General features: G+C 60.7%; 1 protein-coding gene across 1 annotated transcript in view; it reads right to left on the bottom strand.

The window, feature by feature from the left end:
- The window catches only part of TNS1 (tensin 1), a 53,131-nt gene that overhangs the window by 4,757 nt on the left and 24,408 nt on the right, over positions 1-23,966 (bottom strand). The window contains exons 16-24 of the mRNA XM_026053589.1: positions 18,000-19,709; positions 12,306-12,505; positions 11,975-12,116; positions 9,384-9,476; positions 4,530-4,701; positions 3,196-4,040; positions 1,631-1,717; positions 1,098-1,229; positions 514-606 (exon numbers count right to left, since the gene is read on the bottom strand). Of these exons, the coding sequence (XP_025909374.1) occupies positions 514-606; positions 1,098-1,229; positions 1,631-1,717; positions 3,196-4,040; positions 4,530-4,701; positions 9,384-9,476; positions 11,975-12,116; positions 12,306-12,505; positions 18,000-19,709 (3,474 nt within the window). The remainder of the gene's footprint in view (positions 1-513; positions 607-1,097; positions 1,230-1,630; positions 1,718-3,195; positions 4,041-4,529; positions 4,702-9,383; positions 9,477-11,974; positions 12,117-12,305; positions 12,506-17,999; positions 19,710-23,966) is intronic.

Genomic DNA, 23,966 nt, shown 5'->3' with positions numbered 1-23,966 from the left:
GCAGCTGGGGACACGCATTATCCTGCCGTGGAGCATGTTAGCCACAGGATACCTGGAACAAGGGAAGTCTCCAACCTCCCCACTGCCCAACAGCATCATTTCTCTTGCTGTGCACCCCTCAGAGCTGAGGATCTGTGATACACTTTGACAATGTGTGCAATACTGTTCTCTGACATGCACACAGTCGCTCATGTGTGTGCATGTGCAGGAGACCAAGCACTCTATATGTTCAGACGTGTGCACACACACAGGTATAGGTATACATACTGGGGCATTTGTGTGGATAGAGGGGTGCTCAGTTAAATTCAGGCATGCATGAAGGTTAAGTACTTCTATGCAGAGGCAGATCTATACAGAGGCTTCTTAAGGCCCTGCAGGATTCAGTTATGCAGGAACAAGTGGCTGTGGCAGAGGCAGGGGCCCTCCCAGACACCTGGTTGCTCTACTGATAGAGTCCAGCAAAGCAAGGACGCTCCCAGCCCTGCAGATGGGGAGGCACATGGGAACACTCACCAAAGTTGGGCTCGTTGGGGCATCCTTTTAGTTTCACGCCCCGTGGGCTGGTCTCGATRAGGAAGTGTCTCACCAGTTCATTGGTGATGTCTCCTGGGAAGAGATGGGAGGTTCTCACACCAGAGCCACCCTCCTCCTCCCTGACAGCTGCACATAATCCTTCATTTACAGGAGCAGCCCCCTCCAGGCTCTGTCACCCGCCAGTCCAAGATCCCACGGGAAGCCAGCACTCTGGCCCTGATCCAGCTCAAGGGAGGGGGCTCTGCCTTTCCAAACGCCTGCCTGTATCGAGTCCTTTGCAAGGGGCTGACCTCGAGTCAGGCTCCCTTGTTGCTGGGCTGGGGGGCTGTGCCCACTCCTCCATGCCAAGGACCAGCTGCAAATGCCCCAAACCCCTCACAGCTCAGGGCGAACAGTGTCCAGCACTTCCCCGTGCCACTGGAGGAGAGGGTTAAGGAAGAGATGGGAGGGAAAGAGGGGTGCTGCCGCCTCAGCACATACCCAAGGGCCCACCATACTCAGCAGCCCCGGCTGCCGAACAATAGAAAGCATCCCCGCGTGGGAAGCAGCAGGGCACACAATACCTTTCTTGTTCTGCTGCATGACCGTGGGAGGTGGGGAGGCCACTTTCATGGCGAGGCCGTAGGCTCCCCGGAACGAGTGGCTGTCGCGGATGATGAAAGCCCCCGGCTCTCTGTCCTTCAGCAACGTGATGGCTGCAGAGAGAGAAAGGCGGCTCTGAGAGCCCTCGGAGCAGTAGCCGGGCAAGAGCCGGGYGCTTGGCCACCAAGCTGCACAGCTCCACTGCACACTGGGAGACACCGGTGCGCAAAGGGAGGCTTGGGGAGTGCAACGCCTGCAGCTGGCTTGGCCTCAAATCCACTCTCCCACAGCTCCAGCATCCCCATCCGACTTCACTCCCTACCCAGCCGCAGGGTTTTCCCTCAAAGAAATTCCTTCTAGCTCCCACAGTCCTGCAGCTATCTCCAACTCCAGCCTCCAACACAGTGGTGCATCCGGAGTCTCAAATGTGGCTCACTTGGCTGACACCTCCTCCTCAAGCCATTTACCCAGGAGTACCCAARCCATCTCCAGGAGCATTAATGTCTTCACTCACCCTGCTCCCTGGAAATGTCCGGTTTGTACCAATACTTGGAAGTGTCTTGGACAAACTTGACATTGGCACGAGTCTCAGGGCTGATGTCTGCAGGAAGGAAAGGGGAAAAGAAAAAAAAAGTCATGAGACACTCTAAATAAAATCCTGTTTTTGTTTTCAGCAGTTCCTGCCTGCAGTGAGGCACTGCCAGCTGATCTCCAGGAGTATTAATATCTTCACCCCATTTTAGCCAAAGCATATTGCCCTAATCTCAGGTCGTGGCAGGCTCCATCCAAACATGGTCAGGTTGGTCTTCACCTAGAGCTGGTGTGGCCACATCTAAAGCTAAATGCAGGCACAAGCCTTGAAAGGCTATGCAGGGAAGAGCTTATCCTGCATGTACACTGAGAAAAAAAAAAGTCACTTGTTATTTAAAAGTTGGCCAGACAGGTGATTAAAAGCTGTCTGTGGAAAAAATGGGATGTCCAGATGGTGGGGAGGAGATCCCCCTGACTTTTTACCACTCTCCAGAGCTATATCCCTCATAAATATAAATCCCTTGCCTTRTCTTAGCTGCATGCAGAGGACCCAACAGGCAGATGCTCCCCAGGAAAGGCAGCTGGTYCCCAGCGCGGCCCAGCCTTGCCAGGCTCTGTCTGTGGCCGAGCCCCGATGGGACCCAATGCTCCTGTTATGAAACTTGTGCTTTGCTCACTCTCCATTTCTAACCACCTGCTTTTCACAAACAGACAAGTAAACAACCTGCAGGGCTGGTCAGATAACGCCGCAGGCTTTATCAGCCCGTTGCAATCTAGTTGCCTGCAGAGGGAGGGTTCGTTCTCATCTCCAGCCTCCTCTCTAATTCCTAAGGTTTCACACTCGCTCTTCACAGCTCGGAAACATCCCTTCTCCCTGCGGGCGCTGAGCTTGGCAGCCCACAGGGAACATGAGCGATGCGGCCAGGGTGTCCACAAAGGGCTGCGAAACCAACCTGGCCGCTGCTCTGGCGGCGCTTTATTCCTCTTGTCCTATCAGCCCGATCTTGGCGTCACGGAGGTGTCTCCTAACAGGGGCAGGGAGACRGGTTCCAGGCACCCTGGGCCCGGCTTTGCAAAATAAGGAGGCCACCGGATGCAGTGCAGCAGGGTCCCTCCGGGACAAGGCCGGCAGGGAAAGGGKCTCCGGGGTCAGCGAGTCCCCACGGGGAGAAAGGCCACGCGGATGCGAGCGGCCTCCTGGGGCTTTGATGTCCCCGTACACAAACTCCTGCACTGTTTATGCCAGCATGACAGCAAGTTTGCTTCTGATGCTCAGTCAGTATTTTCCTGTTTGGATTCGCTGTTTTTAGAAGCAAAAAAGCAGGAAGTGGCCCAAGCCCCAGAAGTGCCGTTGGTTTCTATGCTGACTGGAGGAATAAATCAAGTCACAACCCGACCCCGTCCCCACTCACCAGTGCAGAAGAGGGGAGAGCAAGGGGTAAAGAGAGGACAGGGAAGGGAGACTTGAGACCTGCTGACCAGGAGAAGCCAAAACTTCTCCTATTCCTTTTTCCATGTTCTTGTCACCCTCGAAGCRGAGCCCCTTACCTGGCATGGAAAACTTGGAGAAGTCCGGCAGGGTGTGTGAGAAAGTGACGGCGCTGCCGCCGCTGGGGCTGGACATGCCGCTGGAGAGGGGCGAGGACGTCTTGCCGTTGACGGTGGCGTAGTTGGGCAGGCTGTTGGAGCGCTCCCCGGCCGACATCCTCCTCTTCTCGGGCAGCGCGGGCTGCGGCGTGGGGCTGCCCTGCCGGTAGGCAGCCGAGTCGGGCGAGGAGGAGTGGGGCGTGCTGGTGCCAGGGTAGTAGGCCGGCGAGACGGGGAAGGACGGCGTGGAGGGCGGCTGGTAGCCGGACGAGCTCTGCCGGGACAGCGTGGGGCGCCTCTCCTCGGGGGCGGCGTAGCCGTAGGCCGGGCTGCCGGCGGGAGCGCCGGGCAGCGCCTGGTGCCGGGCCGGGCCGGGGCTCCCCGGCGCCGCGGGCGCGTGGCGGCCCAAACCGGGGCTGCCGGGAGCGCCCGTCACACCGGGGTTGAGCGCGCGGCGCCCGAAGCCCGGGCTGGGCGGCGTGTTGGTAGCCACTGTCCGGTGCAGCGTGCGGGGGCTCCCCGGCAGCGTGTGCACCCCCACCACGCTGACCTGCGGCTGCGGCCGAGCTTGCGGGTCCGGCGTGAGGCCGCCGCGGCTGTCGGGGTAGTCGGGGCTGCTGTAGGCTGTGCCCRGGGCGCCGCCTTGGGCCGCGATGAAGGAGGATGGAGACGAGTTTTGGTAGCTGCTGTAAGCAGAGGGCACTTGGGAGGCGACGGGCGACCGGTAGGTGGATTCGGCCGCAGCGTGGGGAGGCGTAACCGTGCCGTGGGGGCTGCCCTCCGACGGGTAGCTGCGGATGGAGGCTCTGAGGAGAGATGGGCAGGTGGGAAGGATGCAGTTGCTGGGACCTGCTGTGGCTGCTCGCTGGCACCACGTCTCCAAGCAGCACGCAGGGAAACTGAGGCAGGGAGCCAGCAAGTCACTGTGTTGAGCAGTGGCAGCAGCAGGACAACAGCCCAGAACCTGATAGCCATGTGAAAGCAACTRGAGGCAGCTTCAGTTCCTCCCACACACACAGATTTCCACATTTCCATATGTCACTTGCTGGAAATTTCCACAGCACAACTAGTTCCACCCAGCCCCAAGCAGTGTTAACACAGACCCAATTCCTCCTCCTGCCCCAGGGACCATGTTCCCAGCAAGATGCTACCCAGGGCCCAGTGACCACCAGTGACCCAACTCTATGTCCTTGGGGAGCACCATGTCACAACCACCTCTGAAGATGCCAGAGGAGCCCTCCAGCTTTGCCAGCTTGCAAAGAGGGACAGAGATCCGCAASGAGCTGCCTGCTTACCCGTCCACACTGTGAATGGGGCTGCTTGTGGAGATGGGGCTGGGAGCGATGAAGGAGTTGAAGGCACCATTCCTGGTGGGCACCTCAGTGGTCTCCGGCTGGACGGCCGGCAGGCTCCCCCCTCTGCCTGTTGTGGCTGTCCGTGCCACCGACTCGACGTAGCTCCTGGGCTCTGCAGCACAAGGGAAAGGGAAGTGCATGAGCCCATGGCTGGTGCTGCTGTTGAGAGTGCAGGAATGGTGTCGTGCCTGTCCCAGCCACCCCATTCCAAGCAGTGAAGGTGCCTGAGCTGAGCTCCTCCAGCTGCACATTTCCCCCCATCCCTCTGCACCATCATTTCAACCAGCCTAAAAGAAGTCTGACCATCTCCTTCCCACATCCCCAAAGGATGTGCAAAAACAGACAGGATGGGCCTTGCACACGCTTTATGGTTACTCTAATAGTCCCTGAAGCCCCAAGCAAGCACACAGGGAGGGGGAACCCTGCCCGTCCCTTCCCAGGGCGAGCAGAGCCACGGTCCCCTCCTGCAGCGTGACTCGGCCTCACTGCAGGCTCTGACACTGCTGTCCCTCTGCCCTGATCCGAATCAGTGTCCCTCTCTGGCTAGGATGCCACGCAGCACACGTTGTGCTCCACACTCATCCTCAACCCGTAAAAATAGAACCGGTGGCCCGGCCCAGGCCGCAGTGACTCACAGCAGGACCAACAGTTGCGTCCCGTGATCTCTGCCCTGTGCCATCTCCAGCAGCAGAGACCAGGGCAGCATCCCAGCTATTTCACCCGGAGCATTCAGTGCTTCCTCCCCACTCCAGCTTGAATGTGAACTCAGAAAAAGCAGTTTTCCTTTGGAGCCTGGAGACTGTCCCCACCTCGAGTCTGCCCGTGTTGGACACACAGCACCGAGGGGACCCTGTTCCTCTTCAGGACTGGGGCTGGACTGGCAGCACGAGGCACAGCATGAGCGAATCCAATGACATTTGCCTCCTGCCACTTCCCATGCCCTCTTCCCTGCTTGACCACATTGTTGGACTGCCTAAAATGCTTTGGGCTGGGCATCCCCACAGGCCCCCTGCTCCACCAGCTCCAGGCTGGCCATGCCCTGGGCGACTCTGCAGTACTAATTAGCGCTACAYACATTATTATTATCATTACTCATAACAACCAGGCTCTGGCTAAGCCTGCGGGCAAGACAGCCTGCTTCCAGCCAGCAGCACCAATGCACTGGGCCGTGTTCAGAGCTCAATCCAGGGGTGTTGCAAGGAAAATGACTGTCACAGCCCTCTCTCCTTYCCTCCCTACAGCACTCCGTGAATAGAGAACCAAAGTTAAGTGCCCRTCTGCAGACAGGGGAGGATGAGTCAGTCCCCCGAGGCTGAGCTCTCTGCCCAGCCCCGCTCAGCAATCCCAGCAAAGATCTGAGCAGAAAACCCAATGACGTCAACATGGGCTGGGTACCAGTGGCTGAGGCAGGGCACAAGGCTTGGAGTGACAGGGACAAGGCGCTTGGCATCCAGAGGGACACCCAAGGCAGCTGCAAGAAACTCAGGGCTGCTTAGGTAATTAAATTAATTTCACAGCAACACGCATCTCCTCACTTGTCCCCACCCCAGACTAAAATTAGCCAGACAGGACAAATGAGTCAGTCTGCAAGAGGTTAAGACGAAAGGGCTGTGAATACCAGCCCCTCCTGCGAATGCAGAGAGACTACATGGAGGCAGAAGCCAGGGGCTTAGCAAGAAGGGCAAAGGGAAGGCAAAGCCCACACGTGAACGTGCAGGAGCTTGGGTGGGCAAGTGCAAGGGGCTGTGCAAGAATAAGTACGAGACAGCGAGGGTGGCTGCGCAGCTGTGGGCACACGTCTCTGCGGGTTGGTTCACTACATGAAAGAGAAAAAACAACTGGGAAGTCGGAGGCAGGATTTTTTTAGAATGAAAAATCCRATCTTGCTTTCTTGCGTTTTCTTGGAAGAGGCTCTGGAGACAGGAAGACGGTGGGAGAATAGAGAGGCCGTGAGTCATCCAAGGGTGGGCAGCTATTTGGGAATCCCTTCCAGAGAGGAGCTCCCTGTGTGCCAGACCCTTCCCGAGTCCGAGGGGGCTGCGCTCCTGCCAGAAATACCCCACACCACAAGTGTGACGGGCTTTTTAAAGCCTCCTTGCAGGCGGCAGCCGGGTCTAAACTCATGCACTCATGCCTAAACTCATCTAAACTCATGCCAGCGCAATCTGAAAAGCCCCCACCACCTCCCCTAAGCCAAAACAAGGTCCCTGCTCGGGGCTGTGGACCAAGCCCCACTCCAGCCACCACATTATCTCAAAGGGTGAGAGAAGGAAAGCGGTTTTGCAAGAGGTTGGTGGTGGCTACTTTACCCCCACTGGCATGGGGTTGCCCAAAGTCCTCACCCAGGCTAAGCGTCACACAAGCAGCAGGAAAACGTGACACCAAAGAAKCTCCTTTCTGTCTGACTCCTGAGGGCTTTGGTGCAAAGGACTGAAGAAGAGATGTTTGGGTCTTTGGAGGGCAAAAATGCTCTAGACGGAAACATCTAGAAGGAAAATCTGGGGGGAAAGCCTATTTTTATCTCCACTTTTCTTCCTCTAAGGCCTCCAAGAAACCATCTGAAAAATCTGGAAATTCTAGAAATGGAGGAACTTTTGTGTAATTTTTTTTTAAGCAGACTCTTTCTCCGGCATCTCCACAATGTTCATGTTTGGGCTAATATTTGTATTTCAAGGAATTTCTGCGGTGAAACACTAACTGTTCCCATGGGGCACGGAAAAACGTAGCAAACATACCGAGAAGAGACATCCTCTCACCGAAAAGGATTGAGAACAAATAGTTTCCCATCCTGGCCCTGAAGGCCTGAACTTTCATTAAATAGGAACATAAAACCACCCAAGAACGATTAGATCGAAGGCGGCACATTGGGTAATTGCAGGCGCTCCCAACGCCTCTGCGGCCGCGGGACACGCGCCATCCCAGAGCCACGCAGGAGCTCCGCGATCCGCAGAGCCATCCCAAATCCTGCTCGGGAGGCCCTGCAAATCCCAGATGACGGAGGCCGCGGGTGGATCGAGCCGTCCCAGCTCAGCCCGTGTCACAGCGTCCTGCTGGGACGCAAAGCCCGGGGACGGGACGGGATGGGACGGGAGCAGCTGTGGGGATTCGGGGCAGCTCTTGGGCGGCTGTGCCCGCCGGCGGCGGCTGCTCGGGGCCGGTGTGCTCCGCCGCCGCCCGAGAGGACGGGCTGGCGCCCAGCGGAGGCAGCAACATGTTTGCAGCCTTTGCGCCTTGTGACCTTTTGTGCTGCACTTTGGTTTATTTTCGCTCTCCTCCAAATGGCAGGAGCGCGGCCAGAGGGGGAGGGAAGGATCCTGGACACGGGGCTGATTTGGCGGCGGCTGAGGCGTGCCAGCTTTCGCAGGGTGTCTCCAGCGAGGACATCACGCGCCACATTCGCACACAAAGAGCTTTCARCCTCCTTGGACCACTGCCACCCTATGCGATGGACCTCGGCGTGCGTCCTGGGACAAGGTGGCTACAGGAGCGAGGTGCTGGCCAGGAGAGACTGCAGGGAACACACAGCTCCTGGGCAAGCACCCGCGGATTGACACCACGGAGGGGAACTCCAAACACCAGGAGCTGGAAAAGCACTGGCCCCTCTTTACCCCATGCATCAGAGACATCAGAGAATCCAGTCACATCACAAGACACAACATTTCTCTTCCCAAAAAGGATTGGGATCATCAAGACTCAGGCTCCCAAATCACTTCCAAGGGTCGACTTAGAGACCCCTCCAGTGAAGGGAAACCTGCTATCTCAGACAGATTCAGCCCTCTCTGAGTGATGGGYCCAGAGAGTTGGAAGGAGTGGGGAAAAGAGATACAGAGAGAGAAAAGCCTTTCTTACCTTCACCAGAGTCAACTCCCGCCTCCCCTTCTAGCTCTGAAAGATGGAGGAGCAGGGGAGTGATGGGATGTGAGGAGAAATGGAAGAAGGGAAGTGTGAGACAGAGAGAGAAATCAAAGTTTAGAGGCTTTTCCTTCCTTTGATGAGGGCACATGGAGAGCAAAGGAAGGGACCCACACTTTCCTCATCGTGCACCCAACCCAGCCCCTGCACCCCAGACACAGCTCCTGGGGGTGACTGCAACCAGTCTGACACCCCGGGAGTGATTTCCAGACCTGAGGCAGCTGCTTTGGGGCGGGGAAGTGGGGGCACCCTGGTGGAAGGCAACCACGAAGGGCTGCTCTGAAAGAAAAATCTGCAAGCACCAGGGGAGCATCATCTAAGCTGCACCCCGCAGGTCGCAGCAGGGTCTGTGGGGCTGGCGAGCAGCAAGGGGTCTGGCTCAGCCGACAGCTCTGGGACGCTGAGACCCAGCACGTCCAAGAGAGCCCAGCGTGGGGTCGCTGCAGCCTTTGCACTCAGGAACCTGTTCCTGGGATGGAGAGGGCTCTGGATACTGTCCTGGCTGACAGGCTCTGCTCCCGAAAGGGCAAACTCTCTCCAGCTGCACTGGGAGGAGGAGGRATGAAGGGAGCGCTGCGGAGGAGACGGGACACAGGCTTCTTCAGGCTCTGCCAGCAAAGATTTCCAGTAATGGGGAATTCATCAACACAACCACTCATCCTCTGCCATATGGCCCTGCTGGGATGAGCCCCCCACGGCAGCACTGAGCTCACATGGGCAAATGGTCCCAGATGACCCGGGGAAGCTGCAAACCCTCTAGGGCTGCCTGTCCCAAAGGAGGAGGCAGAAGTGCCCTCTCCTCTCCAGTCAAGGGAACTACCAGACGTGTCCCATGGACATCCCTCATGGAGAGCCACCTCCCACCTGCAGCCCCGCGCTCACCTCCCACCGGGTGCAGCAGGATCTCAGCTGGGTTGTGGGGCTTCAGCCCCAGCGCTGACAGCGGCGTCTTGGCCAGGCCGGGCGGGGAGCGCACTGTCCACACAGGAAGCAGAAACAGCAGCGTTAACAGAGGGAAGGCAGAAAAAGCTTCAGAAAGGCCCATGGTGGCACTGCTGGAGGGTTCGCAGCCCCTCACAACCCTTTCATCCCACTTGAGGGGAAGAGAAGCTGCAGGGCAGGCAGCCAGTGCCCATCAGAGGTGTCACCCTGGGACAGTGCACCAGCAAGAGCATTTGGGGATGCTTGCAGGGCAGGAGGTGTCCACAAAGTAGCAGCCTCTTCCTGGAATGGGAGGCTGGAGGGAAGGGTCAGCTCCTGCTGGGGCAGGCCCAGGTGCCATCTCCCAGCAGTGTTCCCATGAGGAAAGGGTCCTACCATAGGTGCAAGCCTCTATCATCATTCCTCTGAGGGCAGCCACCTCCCCCCACCAGCTCTCCCAAGCACTTAACCCCCCTTCTGGCCCCCATCTGGCTGTGCTGAGGCTGGGCTGGCCCAGAACAACCCATTACACCCCAAAATGGACAGCAAAACTGCCAAAAAAACCCCACATCCTTCAGAACAGTTCCAAGGGGCAGGTGAGGATGGTCATATGCGGCATGTTCTCTGAGATCTGGAAATGCAGGTATGGCCTATGGTGTGCATCCATACGTCCATATACAACGGAGCTGTATATGCAGATATGGGCATGAGTATGGATGCACTGGGGGTGCTGGGCAGCAGGGTTTCCTGGTGCCCTGGGAGCAGTGGATGAACCAGGTGAACTGCAGTACAGTCGGTCTCTCCGAGCTGGCTGTGCATCCTGCCCCATCCCACCCCAYGGGGTTGGCTCCCATCTCCTCAATGTTGCCTCTTACCCCAGCCACAAATAATCCAGCTTTCTAACCCACCAGAAGACCTTTGAGCCCAGGGGTGGCTGGAGGCTTCGCGGGGAGGCGTTCTGCCTCCAGCAGGACGGAGCAAGAGGGAGTTTCAGGGCACGGTGTCAGCCTGTCCCCACTTAGAGCTGGGGCGCAGCGCCCAGGGCCGGGAGGTGGCGGGTGGTGGGCGGCTATGGGGAAAGCCAGACCCCGCAGAGGCCACATCCCCACGGCGGCCTTGGGTTGCAACAACTGTGCGGCTGAGCCACTGGGAAACCAAGCAAGGGCGAGATGGCAGCACCTTCCCCGGCCCTGGTGGGTGTTTAATCCCCCCAAATCTGGCCCTGCCACAAGCCACAGCATCAAGCTCGGCCTCTGTCAGCTGATGAACTGTGGGGTCCTCCCCTGGCTGGGAATTCCCCCAAGGATCAACCTCTCCATGGAGGGGAATCGCTCCCGCATCCCTCCCCTGCCGCTTTGGCTAAGCCTGAAAGGTTCAGCTACAAAATGCCCAGGCCTCCCCATGGCGCTGGATAAAATACACGGCCTGGGGGGCACTTCTCCAGTGAGGCCCTTCCCGTCACTTCTCTGAGTGACTCATCCCCAGAAGGAGCCACTGTGCCCATGCCAAGGAGTTCCCATCCCGAGGCCAAGCTCTCTGTGTCCCCCTGGAACAACAGAGCCATTTTCCAGCTGCCAGATGCCCCGGGGATGCTCCCACACTCCATCCGCTGCATCCCATGAAACAGGGCTCGGACACTGGCACGCTGCAGATGAGAAACAGCAGCACAACAGATGGAAATAGCCTCACGAGCCCATCTGGGCAAGTTCCATGGTTGCCCACAGTGACCACTGCTATCAGGACACAGCATCGGAAGGGGCTGCAGGCAGCCCCAGCATTCCCAGGGCCAGCGCATCCCTCAGAGCTCATCCCACAGAATTTTGGGGGGGAATTGCCATCTTTGTGACCAGCCTTGCTGGGTTTCCCAGGCGAGCGGCCACTCCGTTGCTCYGCTCCAGCCCAAGTCCCGCCGTGCTGACGTGCTGCTCCACATGGGGCTTTGCTGCGAGCCGGTCAGACAGCCCCAGAAAGCACCAACCACCGTGACTCAGGTCGGGGTTAGTCAGAGAGGAAACAGAGGAGCAGAGAAGTCTCTCATGCAAAGGACCCCGCTGTTGCAAATATCTCCCAGCCCTCTGGCCCCTCCTGCACTGGAAACAGTGAGTGAGAAGTGACACTGCATGAGAAACTGTCCCAAGCACCTATCCCAGCTGCTAACCTCGCTTTCCCGCTACGGCAACGTCCCTATTTTTATGCTGTGCAAGTAGGGAAGATGCAAAAGTGCTGGAGTGGTCTGGGAAAAACAATGCTGCCTTGCACCCTGTCACCCCTCTCCTGTCCAGCCTCAGGATCCCTGCTGCAAATTGTCCCCGTGCATGGAGGACAGGGAAAAACCAGGAGGAAGGTGCTGGGTGTGGGATGTTGTGGAGCAGAAGGAGGCGCTGGGCAGTGTGTGGTGGGATGCSAAGAGGAGAAAGGAGGAGATAGAGAGGAGAAGGAGGAGCGATGCACATGGTGGTGGGTGTCTGGAGCCTGGAGCCGTCTGCCCCTTGGCAACTCTCTGGCTTAGCCACCCACCGAGCCCCTCCACCTCCCGGAGCCGCGGCACTTACGGGGCTCGGAGGAAGGGGGTTGTGGCGAGACGGGGAGGTCTGGGGTGGGGGGAGAAATCTCACCGCCGCCGCCGGGAGGGGGGCTGCTGGGGACGGCGCCCTCCATCTCCTCGAAGGCTTCCTTGTAGCTGTGGAGGTGAGGCTGCGGGARAGCAAGGGAAGAGCTCAGTGCCGTCCCTGGGCTCGCTCCTCCGCGACACCGGCACCGGGAGCACAGCGGGCCGAGGCTTTCCCAGCCTCCCTGCTAAAAAGCTAAGCCCCAGCTGGACCTCCTGCCGCGGGAAGCGGCGGAGACTCCATGTCCCCCCGCCAGCCGCCCGCAGCATCGCACCTCTTTGGGCCTGCCTCCGGGGTTGGCCGCGATGGTGCTGACCACCTCGGGCGAGACGCTGTGCACGGGCGAGCGCAGCGCGGGGCTGCGCGGCGCGCCGGGCTCCGGCGAGCTCTTCTCATAGTGGCTCTCGCTGGGCGGCCGCTTGCGGGCGGGCACGGCGCTCTCGTCCGGGGGCTGCTTCTCCCGGCTCTGCACCCCTGTAGGACAAGCACAGGGAAGGTGACGCGCTCAGGAGGTGCCAGCGGAGGTGGCAGCRGCAGGAGATGCCCAGGGCTCATTCGAGAGACCGCCCTGGGGCTCTGCCCACAGGGACAGCAGATTCGCCTAAGGCAGCACCTAACCGCCCTGGCATGGCCTGTTTCAAGCTGGATCRGATAGTCCCTAAAGAAGCAGCCCGCAGCTGAGCAGAAAGACAAGCCCAGCTTGCTTTTTCCTCCCGTGGCTGGCACCTACACGGCTGCTGTAGCCTTCCAAGCACCACCTGGCTCTTGGATTCAGCTGGCAGAGCATCCCACAGCAGCATCACGCAGTGGGATGGAGCATCTTCCCACAGCCCGGAGAGCCCAGAGACAGCACTGCCTGCCTGGGCCCTCAAAGCCCATGGGCACCCGCAGGCTGCACAAGGGCARGATGAGTCCCCAGGGAATGGGCGCTTCCCGGGAGAGAGAGCCCATACCCCCTATGCTCATGGAGCATCTTTACTTGGCGAGAGGTGGCTCCAGCCACAGCAGCAGGGCCATTTCTGCAGCAAGGTGGAGGTTGCAGCCAGGGGGTGGACGGGCCATGCAGAGAGATGGGGCAGGGAACCAGAGCAGCCCCAGCTGCTCCCCAGCTGCTGCCCAAAGCACAAGCTTTTCCAACATGGGAGAACAGCCTTTTCTCTCCATCTCCCTCCACGTCTCCCTTTCATGCCCCCAACAAGAAGAGGGCAATCACAGAGTTATCAGGGGAGCAATTCGGGGCTAGACACAGTCCGTTTCCTCTCTGGGACAGCAGTGAGGCCACCCCTGGTTTCAGACCCACTGCTCACCCTGTCCCAGAGGGGGGCTGACACCATCCCACAGCCGGGGAGCGCAGAGCAAGGGCAGCAAAGCAGTCCCTGGCACAAGGGACAGCCCCATCCCGCAGCCCTTCCTGCCGATCCTCTCGGCTCAAAAAAGTAAGTAAGTAAGTAAATAAATAAATAAATAAAAGCACAATGTCATTCTCCAGGAAACGCACTTTTCCTACACCAACTCCTTTCCCACGGGCTCACAGAGGAGCAGCAGCCGCGAGCTGCTTCCCGGCGTTCCGCGGGGCTGCCTCCTCGCGCCCGCTGACCTCTCCTCCCTGTGCCGGCACATCCCGCTCGCCAGCGGAGCCGCGCGGGCCGCCTCACACTTTCCCTGGCCCCGGCACGGGCTCGGAGCGAGCCAGGGAGGTGGATGCATTTCTAAATAATCAGCGCAGCTAATGGCAACGACAATCAAATCGCCGCTCCGGGGAGAAGCGGCCGGGCTGAGAGGCGGGGGCCGCGCGCCAGCGGGGCTGGCTCGAGCCGCGGAGGCGGCCTGGAAAATTCCACTCAGAGCGGCTTTGAAACACAACTCCCGATCTCATCTGCAGGTGCTCGGCGGCTCGGCCAGCCCCGGCCCGGGGGGCWGGGGCAGGCAGTAAAAAGGCCATCAGAGAGGACAGGGCAACGGCACGCAAGCCGTGATGCCGGCGTGGTGGCCGATCCGGAGGGCTGTGAGTGGCCAGMCTAAATCTTTTGCTTCACTTCTTCTTCTAAGCGAATGTGTCCCTAAGTTGCAAGCACAGGAAGAAAAGGAATGGGGAAAAATAAAGCAAAAAGTTCTGCATTTTCTTCTCTCTGCTTCGTGCACGCTGGTGGATGAGCAGGGGCTGCAGGAGCAGCAGCGGGAGCATCCCCTGGCCTGTCCCAAGGCGAGCTGCAGACCCAGCACTGCAGAGAGCGGGGGTCCCGGCCGGGTCCCACCGCACGTTGCCTGCGTGCCCGTTGTTTGCTTTTCGAGCCCAGGAGGCACAACAGGCAGCGCTCTCGGTGCACAGCGCCTGTTTGCAACGCAGGGACGGGCCATGGCTCCGGGTCACCCGGCCACGATGCACCCAGGTGTCCCCAGATCCCACGCAGCGGGAGAGAGGCCAGGCAAGGAGCCCGTGGCCAGACACCCCAAGGAGAACGGCTGAGAGGAGGTGGGAGCAGGGGGCCCCTGGGAATCGGTGCACAGGTCTTGGGGATAAAGTGCTCGGCAAAAGGAAGCAGGAGCTCCTGGGAGCAGCCAGCGCTGGGCAGCGCCAGCCAAGCGCCTCGGCGGCGCTCAATCCCCCTCTCTGTGCCCGGCGCTCAAGACATCCACGAGTTCACTGGACTTTYGCTTCTCTGCTCCCCAGAAATGGAAAACAGACAGAGACGGCGGCGAGGGGAGGGAGGGAGGGAGGAYGGGAAAAAGGGACTCATTGTTCGGGAGCCGGGAGCGGGAACCATCGCCGGGCGCTTGTAACAGCGCCTGGAGGAAACCCAGGCTCCCAGCACCGCTCGCCCCGACCCCCGGGGGATGAATGTGCTGGAAAGGATGCTCGGACATTAACAACCTGCCTCCCGCACGGTGCGCCCCTCCTGCGGACACAGCRTCCTGCCCCGCTCGCTGGCCCCGGCAGCACGGCCCCTCTCGCGTCCACCCCACAGGCCACAGCCAGCTCCTCCTCTGCACTCTTCCAGAGCACCTTGCTGACACAACCGCCTGTGTTTCACCCCAAAACCAGTGCAGCAGGGCTGACGAATGGAGAGATGTGCTCCAGGAACACCAGGCCCAGCAGCYCCAAGTCAGCCCTGGATTCAGCCCAGGTAAACCCTGCGAAGGTTGAATGAGAAACAAAATCCAGAGTGGAGAGAGGAGTTCACACCCACAGCCTGGGGCTTCCCCATCCGCTGGGGGAGCTCAAGGTGYGTGGCGATGGGGACACTGAGCATCGTCCTGCTGAAAAAGGGGATCAACCCTGTGTGGGTCTCCTGAGCCACCCCCATCCCATGTCCATGCAACACACAGAGCACTCGGCATGCAGGAAAAGGATGAAGGATGGAAGGTGGAGGAAAAGGAAGGCAGAGAAGGATGGAAGGAGGAAGGAGAAGGAAGGAAGGAAGGCAGAGAGGATGGAAGGAGGAAGGGGAAGGATAGATGGATGGATGGATGGATGGAAGGAAGGAAGGAAGGAAGGAAGGAAGGAAGGAAGGAAGGAAGGAAGGAAGGAAGGAAGGAAGGAAGGAAGGGGAACAGAACAAACCAGAGGAGGAGAAGGGCCGTGGCTGGTTCAGAGGAGGACGGGGGGCTTTGGAGCCCTTGCAGAGGTCCCTGAGCTTGGCGTTGTACTCTGTCAGCACACCCAGACAGGGGTGCAAGGGGATGGAAGAGAGGGTTGGAGCCCACAGGAGACAGATGTGGTCCACCACAGGGAAGGGAGTGGCAGATGGACAGACAAGACGTACCACAATGGACAATAGGGAGAGAGAGAAAAAAAACAAGAGAAAATATTAGCTGGGCTCCCACAGCGGGGTCTGCAGTGCAGCCCCCTGCCCCTGCTCCAGGTTCTTCTGCTCCCCGTGGGAACTGGGCAGCTCCCAGCCACACGCAGCCTCCCAGCACACCGTAAATGCCCCGCTGATGCTCGGACCTGTCCCCTTGGGAAGACACCGCACAGGTGCCCTGCACCTTGCACCAGCCTCGCACGTGCTGGCACAGCCAGAGAGCAGCTGCACAGCAAGGAGACCGGCAAACACCACGGTGGGGAACCAGGGACATCTGCCACGCTTGCCTTGGGCTTTGCACCTCAGCGTGCCCGGGCCTGGCATGCCCCGGGCACAGAGCATCCTAACCAGGAGGCCAGAGGGACRTGAAGGACCATTCCTGCTCCTGCAGGGTGCAGTGGGACTCAGAAGCACCGGCGCTCCCCGCCCCGGCGCACGGAGGAGGTGCGAGATGCTCCTCATTGCTGCCCTGGGATGCACCGGGCAATTTATAGCAGCGGGGAATGTAAACAAAGCCAGGCCTGGCTCGCCAGGCGCCCACTGCCAGCCCGGCGCTGCCCCGGGACGCCTCGTTCCCACTGCAGGTCAGCGGACACCGGCTCCGTCGGTGACAGCTGGACGTGGGTGGGCACCAGCCCCGCTGCTCTCCTTCCCAGCAAGCCCGGAGATGGGTCTCATCCCGCCTCCAGGACCCTTTCCCGGACTCCTGAAGTTGGGGCAACAGTTTCTGATAGACACAAGCAAACATCCATGTCCAACCCACCACAAATGGCACTGCCCGTTGGGATGGTGCCAGRGACAACCAACCGGCCTCTCCACACTCACCCCCTCTCTGCTCTTTTCCACCTCCRTTTTTTCACCCCTCCTTGGAGCTGCTAGAAGGATTTTGCAGTTTGCCGCATTGCTTCTCCTGGCAATATTCAGATACACAGGGGTATCTCTGGAGGCGATGCCACGCAGAGGTGCATATTTTTCAAACCCTCTGCACAAGCTCTGGGGTCCCTCAGCACTTCTGTCATCTGAATCACAAATACTGGGTTCGGACGGATGCAAGCTGCCCACYGTCACCTCCCAAGCCCCCAGTCCCACTGGAGCCCTCCTGCCTCCGAGCCCASGGCCGCAGTGACTCAGCCCGGGGCCCGGTGGGCCGGGGCTGGTTGTACTTTTCCAGCCAAGCCTTTTCCCCCTCCCGCTAATACCGCGCGAGTTTCTGCACTGAGCACAGAGCTGGAGCGGACGGAGCCGCCAAGCCTCGGCATCGTGAGCTGGCCCCGAGCCTGGACACAGCCCCGGATCCTTCCCAAAAGTCRCTGCTAAACAACTGCTCCTTGAAACGGCACGGGAGGAGGCATCCACACAGCTCCAGGGCCATGGGAGCCCATTTCTGGGAAGGGGCTGGCACCCCCTGTGCCCCAAGGCTCCCTGAGAGAGATCCAGGAGAGGGCAGGAATTTGGAGCACAGTTTTCCTCTCAATGGCATGGAGCAAACCCCCTCATCCTGCCACAGCCCCGATGCTCTGCACTGCACAGAGGCACACGGTGCTGTCCATCCTCTCCGGGCTGGGACGTGCCTCCCCATCACCCAGTTGCCCTCACACACACCAGGCCCATTCCCTACCTTCCTAGGGCCAACTGGGGCACAAGGCTGAGCTGAGGAGCCCCAGAGAGCAGGGCCTGAAGCAAGAGAGGGGATACTGCTGCTCCCCCTGCACATTTCCCTCCCAGGCGGCACCCAGGTTGGGCAGGAGCCCAAAGTCTGGCACTCAGAGGGGAAAGGAAGGATCTGCCCTCAGAGAGGAGCCAGCTCTATGCAACACTAGGCACAGACGCTGCCCCTTAAAGCAGAGCTGCCCATCCAGGTGCCCCGTGGCACCAAGGAGAGGCACAGGCTGCCGCCCCRCGCCGGCCCCGAGCCCCCCACGCTGCAGACAACCCGGGGCACATCGGCTCTGCAGCGGCCGAGCGCGAGCCGAGAGCCGCACGGCACGGACGAGCAGTCCCTGCTGCAGCCTCGGAGCCATCCCTGCCRCCGGCAGCAGAGCTGGGAATGCCAGGGAGAGCCGGGAATGCCAGTCCGGCCCCAGGCAGCCCAGGGCAGCCGGCGGGCTCTGGCGTTGCAGGACACACGGGCCCTCCCGTCCCCACAAGGAATCAAAGCCTCCTACCTGCCACCCTGTGGGCTACCAGGCCCTCCAGATTCAAGGGCTCTTCAGCCGATCTCGACAGGTCTTCGTAGCTCTCAAGTCCCTTGGGGGGCAGCTGGTTTTGCGCTGGGACTGTAGGGGAAGGTGGGGAAGAGACCAGGAGCTGCTGAGATCCCACGGGGCTGTAGGAGGTGCCGAGCGAGACGACGCTCACGGGGGCACTGGCCGGGGCATGGCTGTAACTCCTTGGCTCTGGCACGGAGGGCGGCTGGTAGCCGTAGGGCGAATAGGCCTCCCGGTAATCCTGCACCAGGTAGTCTGGCTCGCCGGCACCACGACCCACAGGAGAATAGGCTTTGGGCACAGGTTCGGAGACCACGGGCCTCAAGGAGGTACCGAAGGACCTTGGTGGGGCCACCTGCAGAGCCGGCTGGCCATAGAGACCCGAAACAGGCTGGGCTGACAGCGAGGAGACCAGGGACCCCGGCTTGTCTTCATGGGACGTCACGGGCACACTCTGCGACTTGTGCACGGCGGGAGCGAGGTCAAGCATGAGGACATCGAGCGCCTCAATGGACTGCTCGATCTCCCGGCGGGACGGAGCCCGCGGGAACTCGGGCATGCTGTGGCTGTGCGGGGGCACGAGCTGCAGCGGGCTGGGCTGGGGGCTGCAGCTGGAGACGCTGGGGCTGTGGCTCTCCAAGGCACCGTCCTGCAGCCGGGAAGGCGGCCGGCTCCCGCCTTGCTGCTGCCAGGAATTCAAGCCCCTCTGCACGGCCTCCCGGCTGCTGGTGCTGCGAGCCGGGGCCTGGGGCAGCGTGGGGTTCGCGTCGTACTTGGCCAAGTCCACCGCCGGGTAGGACTGGGAGCGATAGGCGCCGGGAGGGTCGTAGCTGTACAAGTAGGGCTGCACGCTGGCCAGCGGCTGGGGCTGCAGCCAGACCGGGGCTGGAGAGCCCGGCTGCCTCGGCGGGTAGCCGGCCAGGCTCTCCTGAGCGGATGCTGACGGCCGCAAGTGAGAGAGTGGGTCACGGATGTGGTGCCCCATTAGTGTGTTCTGGTTGTTGTAGGGGTAGCCACCGTTGGAGAGCGGCTCCGCATCGTAGAGCCCTTCTTTGAGCAGCTTCTCGGTGCCGTTGTAGCTCGAAGGGCCGTTGGGCAGGGAGGAGAGGCTCCCTATGCGCGGGGCCTCGTGGTACCCAGCCTCGCTGGTGGTGGTGGTGCCATCCAGGGAGGAGAGCGTGCCCAGGCTGCCCACGCTGTGCCCGTCCTGGTTGGGCAGCTCGTCATCTAAGATATCTGTCTCGCGCTCGGGCACCAGCGGCGCGGCGCTGCCGTTGACGTGCACCTGAGCCGGCACCACGTGGCGGCCCGTCATGGTGGGCAAGCGGGCGGGCGGCGGGCCCGGCGCGCGGTTGTGCATGGGCGCTGCGCTCTCCAAGCCGAAGCCGACAAGGAGCYGCTCCAGCTCCCGCTTCTCCTCGGGGCTCAGCACCGTGTGGCCGCCGGGCGCCCCGGACGCGCCCGGCTCATCGGTCCTGTCGGTCTTGGTGGAGGCGGTGGAGTTGCCCGAGTCGCTGCTCACCGAGAGCGTGTGCTCCACGTGGTTGGGCGCCGCCGGGAGCGGGAGGCGGGCGGTGTTGACAGCGCCGGTGCTGCCGTGCAGGGAGTCTTTCTTCTTCACCTTAGCGTAGAGGCTCCCGTCCAGGGGCCCTTGTGTGTGCCCAACCTCTGCAGGGGGAGAAATGAACACGAGACCCGAGATCAATTGCTGGCTCTCCGCACGGAGCTAATGGGGCCCATTAGCCGACGGTTTCGATCTCTTCCACGCCGCCGTAAAACGCTTAGCTCCCGGCACTGCCGCCTCCTCGGCACCCTCCGCAATCCCACAGGCGCCACCGTGCACAGAGCCCGGAGCCAGACCCCCCTGCCCATGCACCGCATGCCGTCCTTCCTCCCAACGTCCTCTCCTGAAAGCACTGCATGCTCTGGAGCCATCCAGCACGTAACCCCCCGATCCCACGCTTTGATCCAGTGTCAACGGCAATTTTCCTCCAGGATCCATTGATGGAGACAGTTGGGGCTGCTGATAAGGCWTCAGCTTGCACATAACAGTGTCCCTGCTTCTCTGCACGGTTGAACCAAGGGCCACAGGGCACTGGGGAGCCTGTCAGGGCTGTGGCAGYGCTAACGGTGGGAGCGCTGCCTGCGCAGGCATTGGGAGCACAGGCTGAGGATCTGCCTGTGTCAGCAGGCTGTGTTCATCCCCAGATGGAGGACAGATGAACTTGGGAGCCACCTTCCCACCCACTTCTTCCCACTCTCCTCCCAGATGATGCTCAGATCCAGCCTTGACATTTTCTCCCCCGGCTACAGAGAAGCTCCCACCCTTTAACGCTCTCCTTTCCCTCCTTCAGGGAGGACGGATCTGCTYGGTCCTTTCCTGGCCGGCCGATGCTTTCCACTCCTGCCAGTAGCCTCTCCTCCCCGAGAGGCACGGATGCCACAACCCAGGGCCTGTGCAAGCAGCCAGCTCCGCTCCCAGCCAGGCCCCAACGGGCTGCCACGACACAGCAACGTCCCCACCCTGCCCTCCAGCAACCCGGGCAGGACGCCCCGTGCTGGGACTGCCCGGCTCCCCCTCCGCTGGCTTCCCATCCCTCTCCAAGCATCCAAGCACCAACCGCCCCCGGCAGCATGAGCTGCACCCAACGCCGATTTCCCAATGGGTCGCACAGCCCGTGGGTGCAAAGAGGGGCTGCAGGGACCCCGTGTGCAGCGGGGACGGCGTGCGGGCCGTGCCCGTCCCCCCGCCGGCGCGCCAATGCCACCGGCTGGGCTGCAGACTCTTGTTTTTCCAGCTCCCCGCCGAGGTTTCCTGGAAGGGCCCGCGAGCAGCATTAAACACTTTCTTTTGGAGGAAAAAATGACTCTTCTCTGGCCCGAGGCCAGGCGGCTGAGTCAGGAACRGAAGGCGGCTCTAATGCGATAGTGTGAAATCAGAGCGCTCCTATCTGCGAGCAAAACGCTTCCGAAGGCGACGGCCGGCGCGGGGGGCCCCGGCGCTGCCCGCTGCGCCCGCCCCGCCGTGCCCAGGCTGCCCACGCGCCCCCGGCCCCACCGCAGCCCCCAGACCCCCTCGCTGCAGAGCGCGGCGGGAATAACACCCAGCACAAACCCAGGCAGCTCCTCCCCGCGCTGGGAAGAGCCCCCTCGCCACCGGTTTCCGGAATCCCTGGCGGCAGCCAGCGGTGTCCCGAGGAGATGGACAAACCTCAGAGACCCTCCTGAGGTGACGGGGCCCCCACGCTGGGGCAGCCCCGGCGGGGTCCTCTCGAGCAGCCCGGCACGGGGAAGGAGGTGAGGATGGGAGTCCACAGTTTCTTCTGGAGACTCGGAGAAATTCAATCCACCCGGTTTAGGCAGGAACCCACAACGCTTGACTCAGCAACACCTCCCACACCAAAAAGAAGGGAGAGAGGGAGGGAATCCCTACTCGTGAAGAGAGAAGGGAAGAAGAAATGAGTGTCCAGAGGCAACGTCAACGCCCAGGAGGTTGCGGCATCGCTTGGAGCGGGGACCTCGCCTGGCCCTCCAGGAAGGCAGGGATGGGCGCTGGCCGCTCCCAGGACATGGCGAGAGCCAGTGTGGGAGGCAGGGATAAATAGGGCACCGGGAGGGAAAGGAAAAGGGAATAAATAAACGAAAGCACATGGCTCCAGGGGGAAAAAATAGATAGGAAAGGCTTTAAATAGACTGCGGGCTGGGGATTACCCCAGGGCCAGGAGAAACATCTCGAAAGTGGGGTAAGCAGGGAGCACAGAGCAGCTCTCCCAGCGCGCCCTGAACACCCCATCCCACCTGCTCTCTGGGGCAGGGAACGTCTTGGCCCCCAGGCCAAGAGCACTAACAGGACTGTAAGGACGGACACGGGCTGCAGCATCTCCACCCTCAGCCAGCTCCTTGTCCCCTGGTTCCTGTGCTGACAGTCCAGCCCATCCCCATCTCCTGGGCTCTGATACCAAGATCCAGCATCTGCTGCTCCCTAACACCTCCAGGTCCCCCATGTCACCGCTAGACCATATGGACATATTGATCATATGGACAACAACCATTTGTCACCTSAGAAGGCAGATACAATCTCTCTGCCGCGAAAAATAAGAATGAAGAAAGGTGGCACAGACTGTCTTAATGAAAACAACCATCCCCAAAASAGCAGGAACCCAGGCTCCCCTTTGCAGCGAAGTTCCTCAGCTCCRGGCAAGGTCAGATTTCAGCCCGAAGGTCAGATTTCAGGTGCAGCCCTGGGCAGGACTCAGTCCCAGACACATCACCAGTCTGGTCGTATCGCCAGGCTTGAGGGAACTGCTAAAGCCAGGCTGGTGCTGCCCCAATTACTGTTAACTGCCCCCAGGGGGGCAATGATTTGCCCTCTCCCTCCCCATAAGCTTGCTGCTCAGCCTAGGAAGAAAACTTGGTCCACATGTTTGGTAACAGGACATGGGGACAGGCAGGTGGCGAGAGGAAGGACAGACACATCCTGAAATCCCAAGCAGCTCCCTTGGCTCCAGCAGCGCCTGATCACCCAGCACCTTGTGCCAACATGAATCCAAACATTGGCATATATGGGAAAGTTGGTGCATCACCATGTTTTCTCCGATCCTGCCATAAGCAGCATCCCACCTGCTCCCTCTGCTCTAGGACAGCCAGAGCACCRTCCCTGGAGCATCTCCAAAGCACGAGACAGCGGGCAGGAACAAAGTGTCCTAGGATCCTTCACAGGGTGAAGGACCCAGCCTGGGACTCCATGGGTAGAGCTCAGCCCCCCAAAGCTCTGGTTTCATGGTGTGCCCAGACATGATGCCAAAAGAGGACCCAGGCTCTGAGCCACAGCAATAGCCTTCCCGTGTCCCCTGTCCCTTTCCCCCCATCCCATCACACTCAAAGAAAAGCAAAGTCAGGACTTACCCAAAGGGGATGGGAAAGAAGAGATCCCAGGCGAAGCGAAGGAGTGGGTGGCAAATCCCCCTTCCTTCACTCCTTCCAGCACCAGAGCTCTCCAGGGGACCTGGCACGAGGGCAGCTCAAGCGGCGTCTGCAGCCGGCTCCGTGTGTCCGTCCAGGACGGGAGCTGGAGCCCGGCGCTGCCTTTGGCTGGCGCCCGTCCCCTTGGCTTGGCTTTCCTTCTCACGGAGCTACTCCCTCCCCACCGCGGAGCCCCTGGGGGGCAAGAGAGTCCCCACGGGCGGCCGCAGGGTCCCCCTGCCACCCGCAGCACCACGGTGGCAGCGGAGGCTACTGGGGTCTCAGCACAGGGGTCCTGGGCGGCTGCCGGACACGGTGCAGAGCGCCSGAGGGGAGGATGGAGGAGGGAAAGGCGGAGGGAGCCGCGAGATGGGCTGGAGACAGAGGAGGTGCTGTTCCCTTCCCCTCCTTCCCAGACCACACAGGGACGGCAGCGCTCACAGCCGGAGGGGAAGGGGAGAGGCGGAGGGAAGGAGGGTCCAGGGATGCCCCGTCCGATTTCCTGACCAGCCCCAGCCCCAGTTAACCCCAGCGAGGAGGTGCGGGCGGCTGAGCTGCCAGGAGGGGAGGACTCCGGTCAGACAGCTCCCGGCCATGAATATTCACTACTTCCTCCGCAGGCTGCGCCGCGTTAACCATTTCCTAGGCATGAGGCAGCCGGCCGGACACACGGACCGCCGGACGGATGGACAGATGCCTTCCCCGAGAGCGGACTGCCCCCAAGAGCCTCCCTGCACCACATGCTGAGCTGGCAATGGGGGGTGATGCCCCCCAGCTGCAGCCACCCCCCAGCTTGTGACCCCCCTGGTGCCGCGGGCACACGTGTCACATGTGTCCTCAAAGAGCGATTACACGTTTTGGGTGGGAAGAGGGGACGTGCCCTCCGGCAAGGCGTGAAGCTCCAAGAGTGCTGGGAGGAACAGCCAGGACTGCAAATGCAAGTGCCTCAATGGACACTTGAGC

The sequence above is a fragment of the Nothoprocta perdicaria genome, unplaced genomic scaffold (genome assembly GCF_003342845.1).
Source record: "Nothoprocta perdicaria isolate Ctin4 unplaced genomic scaffold, notPer1 scaffold_0, whole genome shotgun sequence".
Classification (NCBI taxonomy): Eukaryota; Metazoa; Chordata; class Aves; order Tinamiformes; family Tinamidae; genus Nothoprocta; species Nothoprocta perdicaria.
The sequence above is the reverse complement of the archived record's forward strand: the minus strand, read 5'-3'. Positions and strand labels throughout refer to the sequence as shown.